This window comes from Colias eurytheme, chromosome 32 (genome assembly GCF_061535395.1).
Source record: "Colias eurytheme isolate Ceu_HAF_F1 chromosome 32, ilColEury1 Martin Lab GWU primary, whole genome shotgun sequence".
NCBI classification, from domain to species: domain Eukaryota; kingdom Metazoa; phylum Arthropoda; class Insecta; order Lepidoptera; family Pieridae; genus Colias; species Colias eurytheme.
The window spans coordinates 5,240,576-5,250,485 of record NC_143011.1 but is presented as its reverse complement, the minus strand read 5'-3'; the positions used below and the strand labels follow the sequence as shown (position 1 = coordinate 5,250,485).

General features: G+C 38.0%; 2 protein-coding genes across 3 annotated transcripts in view; both read left to right on the top strand.

Annotated features, from left to right (window-relative positions):
- LOC149895224 (uncharacterized) overlaps positions 1 to 195 on the top strand; it is a 3,740-nt gene extending 3,545 nt beyond the window's left edge. The window contains exon 2 of the mRNA XM_090119196.1: positions 160 to 195. Coding sequence (XP_089975322.1) covers positions 160 to 195 — 36 coding nt within the window. The remainder of the gene's footprint in view (positions 1 to 159) is intronic.
- Positions 196 to 3,470: 3,275 nt separating this feature from the next.
- Positions 3,471 to 7,425, top strand: LOC149895223 (uncharacterized). 2 transcript variants are annotated; one of them, XR_016458506.1, is made up of 2 exons: positions 3,471 to 6,457; positions 7,252 to 7,425. XR_016458506.1 is itself a non-coding variant. In XM_090119226.1 (2 exons), exons 1-2 carry the CDS (start codon positions 6,298 to 6,300, stop codon positions 7,407 to 7,409), a joined length of 318 nt encoding a protein of 105 aa, XP_089975352.1. In that variant the 5' UTR covers positions 5,663 to 6,297; the 3' UTR covers positions 7,410 to 7,425. The 2 variants fall into 2 exon arrangements, 1 of the variants encoding a protein (XP_089975352.1); XM_090119226.1 differs by having other exon boundaries at positions 5,663 to 6,457.
- Positions 7,426 to 9,910: the final 2,485 nt, after the last annotated feature.

Here is a 9,910-nt window from a genome sequence, read left to right as displayed (position 1 = left end):
GAAAGAACATTATCTCAACCGTAGCGAAATAACATCCGTTGCGTCCTGTGAGCGGGAGTCATTAAGTACCTTGGGGCTATTGATTAGTCATGGTCAGGTTAGGCCGAGTCGGGGAAGCAAAGTTGTCAAGAAAATAACTAGTTGCTATGATAATAACAGGTGCTACGGGACAGTTCTCAACATGCTACGTGTTGAAGGAGGCAACAAGGGTTCCCAGTGGTACGATGTGCTGTGCGCTGGCAATGGCACGTGCGCTGTACATCCACTGCGCCGCTGCAGGTGCTGACAACGGGCTTCCGGGCTGCTTGCAACCAATCTACGGCGCCGGGATGCCTGCGTGAACGAGGAACGACGGTAGCCACTCACCGCTGCTGTCGAAGACTTTGTGTTTGTGGTGCTATTGTTTATAGACCACTTAGAGAACATACGAGGGTATGGGTCTCTGTTTTGAAAGTTTGTGGTGCTATTGTTTATAGACCACTAGAGGACATACATGGGTATGGGTCTCTGTTTTGAAAGTTTGTGGTGCTATTGTTTATAGACCACTAGAGAACGTACAAAAGGTATGGGTCTCTCTGTTTTGAAAGTTTGTGGTGCTATTGTTTATAGACCACTAGAGGACATACATGGGTATGGGTCTCTGTTTTGAAAGTTTGTGGTGCTATTGTTTATAGACCACTAGAGAACGTACAAAAGGTATGGGTCTCTCTGTTTTAAATTTTTGTGGTGCTAATGTGTTTAGGCCACTTAGAGAACACGCAAAATGTATGGGTCTCTGTTTTTTTTACAGGTTGTCGCTTATGAGAGCACTTGGAGCCACTGTCGTTACGACGGTGTATTACATTTTGAGTTTTATCTATATTCGTGTTAAGTCTGAAGGTATCTAATTCTGTAATAAGTATTTGCTTTTTAATACACCTTGTCTATGGCCGCTTGAGTGCACGCTTGCGTCCATGGCACTGGTAATGGTAAAATAGAGATGAAGGTCATTTTTCGTTCCCCTGCATAAGATATACGCTTCAGACTATAACGCGAAACTAGGTTGATTGCTAACAAGTTTCCTTTATGTTCCTGAGACAGCGCTAAGGCGATGTTGAGTAGATTTCAAGGGATGAAGCAAGCAGGTTGGATGGATCTGATGTTACTTGCTAGTGGTAGAAGTCATGCTGCGGTCGAGGACGCCGCACTGTCAGGAACGGCCGTGTTATAAATTAATTCCCAACTGGCAACCCGAACCGAGTGGGTGTTTATAAAAATGAGCTGAACAGCGGATTTGACACACTTTCCGTTGGGCTCTCGGACGTAACGGTCGTTTTGGTTGTGCTTAGTTGTGTTAATAATTATTTGAGTCGATTATTATTTTATTGTTGAAAGTAGACATATAAAGTCATTTTGTAAGGAATAAAACTTTTCTAGGTTAAATTTAAAATCGTTAAGAATATTTTATATGCTAAAAAATAAGCTATATGCTAGACAACAAATAAAAATGCTAAACAATGTAAAAATATGCTAAATTTAGCATAAATTATGCCAAATTGGCAACACTGCCCGAGACGTTACTCTAGAAATCGAAATCTGACATCAGTAATCGAATGCAGTGAATAAAAATCATCATAATAATAAATGCGTTGTGTTTTTTTATTATACTTGCCCTTTTTTTGCTCCTTAAATTTACGAAAGAAAGTATACTACTTTAAAAGGGATTCGCTTGATGAATTTTAAAATTGACATGTGTATCAAGTTCGAGCGACACATGTTTCTAGTCAGTATCGATTAATTCACTATAATCGATGTTTCACTTTCTAAGCAGGTTACCTCTCTTCGAAGATAAATTTGATAGACGTCAAAATTCAAATCAATGTTGCGTACCTACAAGTTGCGACTTGCGTATTTTGGCTGTTTGGGCGTTTGGCATGGTTTTAACAGTTGACTGTTGAAGATTATGAAAACAAAGAAAATAATAAGGTTGATGGTTCATAATAATTTCATATCGCCGATCTTCTCATTACAGAAAGTGCATATATTGCTATTAATTATGTTCAGTCTTGCAAGGTGTGAAGTCATTTATTGGTTTATTGTGGCCAAATCTTAATCTGTCAATGTATTCCGAAACCTTTGCAAGGTTCTATAAACTTAATGTAGTTAATGAAAACGAATTTGCAGAATCAATTTTGCAAGAATAATGTTTGATTATATTTTTGTTAATATACAAAATAAAACTAATAATATCTATATAAGTTTTATTCTAAACTTGCACCCAAAATGATTCTTATAAAACTTTTATCTCTTAACATCTACATAGTGAATAATATCTGAAGAATGAAGCGATGAAATATAATATATGATCAAACGAACTTCAGAGTGAACCAGTATGTACATCCAAAAATATTTATTTCAATTATTACAAATTATCCTTAATCTAATTTTGAAAATCTAACACTGAATTAGATTCCTTACAATAATATTATTCAAATTAATAACAAAATAACGTATTTTACGGCTAAATTAATATTGAACTAATTATGTAGTTAAAACACGAAAGCGCATTACCTTGTTATACCAGCTGGATTAACCAAAAATTTTATATGATACTGTTAGACAAAAACTAAAACAGCGCCAATAGAGGGGATGACAAGTGGTGGCGGATTGCAGATAAAAGCGCTGGCGCGCTCATTCGCGGCACCATTCGTCGCGAGTCAATTGACATACTACAACTCTGCCCGTTTGTGAAGTCAACTGCCTAGTTATTTTCCTTTGTATAAGATTTTTTTTACTGTAATGTTTAAAGAAATTATTGTGGAATTAGTGTAAAATTATTTTATAATTTTGTATTTTGTATTTCGTGTTCTTGGTTTTAAATTTAAATGGTATTAGTGTTAATAAAGTTATTAACGAGTTTTGTAAATAATTGTAACGTTGTGTTTTTTATTTCATTCCCACTTCTGTTCCTAAATTCAGAAGAGGGATAGTGATTCTCACGCGTCCTTAACCGTTTGCTTTCTGAAAATGGCAGTTTGACTCTTCAAACGAATTAGTTCATTACACTTTTAAATTACCCTCAATAATACTTTATAAACTTTTCATTGTTTCGTTTAAGTGAAATTAAAATAGTAGTTGTGTGGCTAAGTATATAACGCAAAATTTTGGTGAGTATATTCCGATCATTTGCTATCTAAGGAGAAGCGAGCTTCTTATCAATTTATAGCTTAAAGCAGCTTTGGTATAGTAATTGAAGCATTTATTTAAACCTTTTGTGATTTATGTGTTTTGTTTAACAAAATTACAGCATATGATTTAATTACGCTTATTTCACCTTTGTATAGTACGATACGTATTCTTTTTTAAATGTACCCGCAACTTAGTTTTTTTCTTTACGTTAACGAAATATTAAGTTAATAGTTTTTTTTTCTTCATATTTAATTTTTATCGTTTCCTTGTATCGACATTTTCCTCCATTGTAAAAAAAAAAAAAAATTACGTACGAGATGCCTAATAAGAAGCACAAAGACCGAAGCCGTTCTAGGAATCGTAGTGCTACACCTCCTATACGCAGCCGACGACGGTATAGTCCTTTCAACGATGCATTAACACAACAAATGCAACAAATTTCAGATAGACTAAAGTCGTTAGAAGAACGTCACTCTTCTCCGTCACGACGAGGATCCAACACTGGCGGTGTGACAACAACGCCGCCGAGGTCACGGATCGTCGAGCCCGTCGCTGTGCATCCGGAGCCTGCGGCGCACTCAGGGTCGGCGGTCCCTTCTTCACCGGGACATTCCGGGAGCGCCACAGTCGGCTGCGATCGTAACGCTACTAATCGTATTGTTGATGCTATACGATCAATCAATACGACGGTGAGGTTGAGCCAATCTTATTACATTTCAAATTTTGATCCGAGTATAAACGATATAGAAACCTGGTGTGAGGAGGTCGATTGCGCTAAGGTTATAAATCAATGGAATGATAATGAGTGTCTATCTCGTATAGGTAATTGTTTAAAGGGAGATGCTAGGACCTGGCTCAATGAATGGGTAACATCAGACCGTAGTTGGAGCAATTTTAAAAAAGAATTTAAACCTTTGTGTCCTAAGAAACCTGATATCGCGAATATTTTATATGACGTTATGAGTACCAATTCTGATAAATACCTAACGTATGCAGACTATGCTCGTCGCTCTCTTCTAAGGTTGCGTGTTGTTAGGGGGTTAAGTGACGAACTTATATCTGCAATAATAATACGAGGGATTACGGATCCGCAGATTCGCGCTGCAGCCATTAATGCAAAGCTAACGACAAATGAATTGGTTGAATTCTTTTCAATTTACGTTAAATCCAATTCCTCCTCAAACAGACATTTTGATCACAGGTCGCGCTATGATCGTTCTTTAAAATCTGAACATGTAGTTAATAATCGTAAACGACGATTTAACGAACAGAAATGTTTCTTGTGCGGTCAACATGGTCATACACAATCAAATTGTTCTAAAAAAGCTAAGTCGATTCTTTCTAATCAAAGTAATGACCATAAATATTTTTCTATTAATAATTCGAATAAATCTGTATTGTGTGATTTCTGCAAAAAGCCCGGCCATAAAACTGAGGCGTGTTTTGCAAAATTAAAGTCGGGAGGCACGTAATACAAACAATGTTAATTTTTGCGAAGAAAACCCGGACAGTAAGAATAAAGATTGTTGTAGCTGTCATCCAGGGAATCCCAGTCGATGTCTTAATCGATAGCGGCTCTAGTATATCATTATTTTCCTTATCATTATTAAAGCATTTGAAATGTGCGCGAATGCCTGCATTTAGGATCTTGCGTGGTATTGGTGGGCAGGAAATTGAATCGACTTATTTTGTCACTTTACCAATAGAGTTTAATGAAATTACTTTAGAAGTAGATTTACACGTAGTTAGTTCAAAATTGATGAATACACCAATCATCATTGGCACCGATATATTAAATCGTGAAGCCCTAGTTTACGTCGATGATGTCCTCATTATGAGCGGTACGGTTGAGGAGGGTTTGTCGATTTTACGTAGAGTTCTTAAAACTCTTACAAGCGCGGAGTTTTCCATAAATTTAAAGAAATGCTCTTTTCTATCTACTTAAATCGAATATTTGGGACGTACGATTAGTCAGGGTCAGGTACGACCGAGTGGTCAAAAGATTAAAGCTTTGGTCGAAGCACCGATTCCAAAGACCGTTAAACAAACCAGACAGTTCAAGTTATTTTCGACGTTACATAGCTGGCTTTGCTATAAAGGCTGTGCCTATTACAAAGTTGACGAAAAAAGGGGTACCTTTTATTTGGAGTAGTGAACAAGAAGAAGCACGCCAAGTAATTATTTCTCATCTTACCAGTGAACCTGTGTTAGCTATGTATGATCCGGCTTTACCTATTGAAGTTCATATAGATGCCAGCTGTATAGGATATGGTGCAGTGCTTCTTCAGGTTCATGAAAAGGGGCATAAGCGGGTGGTGAGTTACTTCAGTAAACAAACTCAAGGTGCTGAGCCAAGGTATCATTCCTATGAGCTGGAAACTTGAAACTTTAGCCGTTGTAAAGGCCTTGCAAAATTATAGACACTATCTGGTTGGTGTTATTATTTGTAAAAAAAAATACATTGACCATTGTTTGATATGTATAGCACATAAAAACGCACATTTTTCCAAATACTGTCTTTTGTAATTTGTATCCTATGTTTGGTCAAGATTCCACTGAATTAAAAATATTTTTTTATAATGTTATCTCTTTGTTTGGGACCTCTAAAATTATTTGTGGCAGATCGGGGTCGAATGTTTCAGAGTTCAGAAATAACAAAACTTTTTACTGACTTGGGCATTGACATGCATCTCATAACACCAGAGATGCATAATTCAAACGGGCAGGTTGAACGTTATTGTCGAACCTTACTCAACATGGTTCGTATAGAATGCAATCACCGACAAAATGATTGGTCTGATGTCATATGGCGACTACAGCTGGTTCTGAACATTACAAAACAGAAAACTACAAGCTTTTCACCTCTGAATCTATTGGTGGGTATTAAAGCTGCGTGACCTGTTTTACGTTACCTCATTGGTGACATCGCACTAGAAGGCTCTCGTCCCAATCGCGACGCATTACGAGAAATGCGTAGACAACGTGTTTCTGAGCGTTTAAAAAAAATATAACCAACGTTGGCAAGACAAAACTGTGAATGCTAGCCGAAAGGCATCACGGTTATTTGAAATTAATTCTTTGCTTTTTGTTATAAAACAGGCTCAAACAACTGGCAAACTCGACTCGGGTATGCGCGGCCCATATCGCGTGGTCAAAACGCTTCCCCACGGTCGATACGAGCTGCAGTTACTGGAGGGCTCTTATGGCAAATCGACGCAAGCTGCGACAGAATTCATGGTGCCGTGGCGTGGGGAGTGGACTCCTGAGACATGTGCTGCGTTTTTTGAGGGTGAGCTGATCCCTAATTTGTGATAAGCGAACGACGTGCCTATGTCACAAATTATAGTTTTCCCATGATAAGCTAACGTCGTGCCTATGTCATGTGGTTGTTTTATTTTCTATGTGTAACGTATAGTATGCTAACGTCGTGCCTATGCTATACAATTGTCTTGGACTCATGATAAGCTAACGTCGTGCCTATGTCATGTGGTTGTTTTATTTTCTATGTGTAACGTATAGTATGCTAACGTCGTGCCTATGCTATACAATTGCCTTGGACTCATGATAAGCTAACGTCGTGCCTATGTCATGTGGTTGTTTTATTTTCTATGTGTAACGTATAGTATGCTAACGTCGTGCCTATGCTATACAATTGTCTTGGACTCATGATAAGCTAACGTCGTGCCTATGTCATGTGGTCGTTTTATTTTATATGCGTAATGTATAATATGCTAACGTCGTGCCTATGTTATACATTTGTCTTGGACTCATGATATGCTAACGTCGTGCCTATGTCATGTGGTCGTTTTATTTTATATGCGTAACGTATAATATGCTAACGTCGTGCCTATGTTATACGTCATTTGTTTTGGACTCATGATATGCTAACGTCGTGCCTATGTCATATGGTCGTTTTATTTTATATGCGTAAAGTATAATACGCGAACGTTGTGCCCATGTTATACTGTCATTGGTGTCAGAGATAGCGAACGTAGTGCTTCCTCTCTGTGTATTGCGCTTACCTGTTATAAGGGGAGTGTAATGTTTATTAGTTGCTAATACCTTATCATTAATCCTTCCCAGATGCTGCCAGTATTGAAGATGAGGAGTCCACAAATGACCCAGTCGTTGTTGTTGAACCTGCATCAGGCACTTCGAGAGGAGCCTGTACTTCTCCGCATAAAACAAAGGAGAACGAGGACGTCCTCCAGTCAGGAGAGGCCGTGTTAGACAAAAACTAAAACAGCGCCAATAGAGGGGATGACAAGTGGTGGCGGATTGCAGATAAAAGCGCTAGGCGTAGTTTTATTTTGTATATTAACAAAAATATAATCAAACATTATTCTTGCAAAATTGATTCTGCAAATTCGTTTTCATTAACTACATTAAGTTTATAAAACCTTGCAAAGGTTTCGGAATGTTTAGTCCAGCCAGCAGTTTTACGTATATTATCAACGCATACACCACTAGCACAAGCAGTAGATGTTGAAGCGTGTCTTGTGCTATGTGAACTAAATATTGAAATGTTGACACCACTTTCCGATAACACGTTTTTGATCCAACGACTGATTGTGTGAGTTGTGGCGGGTTTATTAGGTTTTTTAAAAGTTAGTATTAATCTATTGTCCTCCTCATTCCTCAAATGTTTTGTGACATTGATATAATCAGAAAGTGCAGTAGCGGGACAAATACTTATATTTTCTTTAAAGTATGGAAGTATAAGAAGGGGTTGATCTCTACCCGGAGCCGAAGTTTTTATCAAGTCTGTTATGAAAATCTTAGCTCCACTGTCTGAGAAATAAATATTATTAAGATTGATAAGGGATAAAGTTTGGAACCGCTGTGCTGTACACAGCGCAAGTAAAATTACTAATTTTTTAGTCAACTGCTCCAAATTAATGTTTATATTAGGAAACCAGCTTGAGATATGGTTCAAAACTAATTGTGGGTCCCAAGAATAATTGTATTTAGGATTACTGGGTTTCAATTTGAATGCTCCCTTTAGGAGTCGTTTTATGCATTCATCCGACCCGATATTATTTCCTAAGATTAAAGACAAGGCAGACCTGTGCGAGTTTAAAGTACCATATGAAGCCCCTTTGTTAAACTCATTTGTTAAAAACGATATAACTGTCGCTACTGTACTTTCAAAATTGGAAATATTTCTATCTAGACAAAATTGCCACCATAGTTTATAAGTTACGTTATATTGATTCTTAGTGTTACTGGAAAGCGATGCCAACATTAGTTCGACAGCTTCCGATGGGATGTTTCTCCGTAAGAAGGCTTCGCGGAGAGCCTCGCTGCAGCCAGCGTAAGGTGTGAGTGCAGTGGGCGCGACAGGTGACTGAAATGAGAATGCGTTAGATTCGTATCTGCTTTAAACTTGGAACCCCTACCCTTTACGAGAAAGCTCTGCCAAATGACTTCTCATTTCTTTGCTTTTAGGGGGGGGGGGGGGGGCAATAAATGAAATGTACAGACTATACGGCTTTTAAAATATAAGTCTGGTAAGCGAACTAAACTTTGCTGGTTTAGTTCTTGCTATATCGCTATCCGTGCCTGCTTCTCGTGTTTACGGGTGAATTAAGTTTATCAATAGTCATAAATGCAATGCTATACAGAGGATATACTGCATTTAAAACATGACAAAGTCTGGTAAGCGAACTAAACTTTGCTAGTTTAGTTCTTGCTATATCGCTGTCCGTGGCTGCCTCGCGTGTTTACGGATGAATAAAGTAATGTCCTGTCTTCGCATCCACAGCTAACTGTCCTATACTGCCATAATCTTAACACAGATTCATTCGACATAGCTCCCCACGAGCTCAGTTCTTCATTTTTGCACTCGCACAACTGTGGACAACACAAGAGCAATGCCTCCATTGGTAGCAGTTACAATCAAGGGCTAGCAAGGCAGGCTAGCCATATTACGGATGTTGGAACAACCGACTATATTTAGGGCAATTTTCTTTGTACAGTGTAACGTTTAGACTGTCGTAGCATTCCTACGGAACAAAGATGGGATCAGATCTGCATCCTTAATGAAGTTAATCGAAAGGAGATACTTTCAGACGACGATAGTATTCAAAATCCACCATATTCCTGAACATAATAATGCATAGTTAAGCTTAAAATCTCTCTTGCCATTATCCTGCAGCAGAATTCCTTGGCGATAATTTGTTCTCGTTAGAACGAGCGAGGTTGTTACGATAATATGAGAAATCCTGTCAGTTAGAGACCTGAACGACGCGATAGAGTACCGCTATTTCAGTAGTAGTAGCACCTAGAAGGGTGAAGGTATTCTGGAAAGCGGAACTGAAGGCCCGGTCAGCAGCACCAGCCACCTAATAGACAGTGTTCAGTGCTGCACCACTATAATCTGCAAAATGACTCTGACGGTATGAAAATGTACCGTACACGAACGTACATTTTCAAAATATCAAATGATAAAGTTGGAATAAAAATCCTATTTGCCTCCGTCTACCCAAAAGACATACGGAGTAGCTAGTAGTAGTTGGTTGAATTAGAATCCCTTATTCACTGGAGGCACAGAATATATGGACGCCAATGTGAATTTGAATACATAAGTAATTACTTATTTCTTTATTTGAAAGAGTAAGGTGTGCAGATAGTATACCTACCAATAAATCACACAAATTTTTATATTATATAATATATTAACAATCCCAGATGAAAAGTTAATCAAATAAGAACCAAAAAGTAAATTAGATTTAGATACATT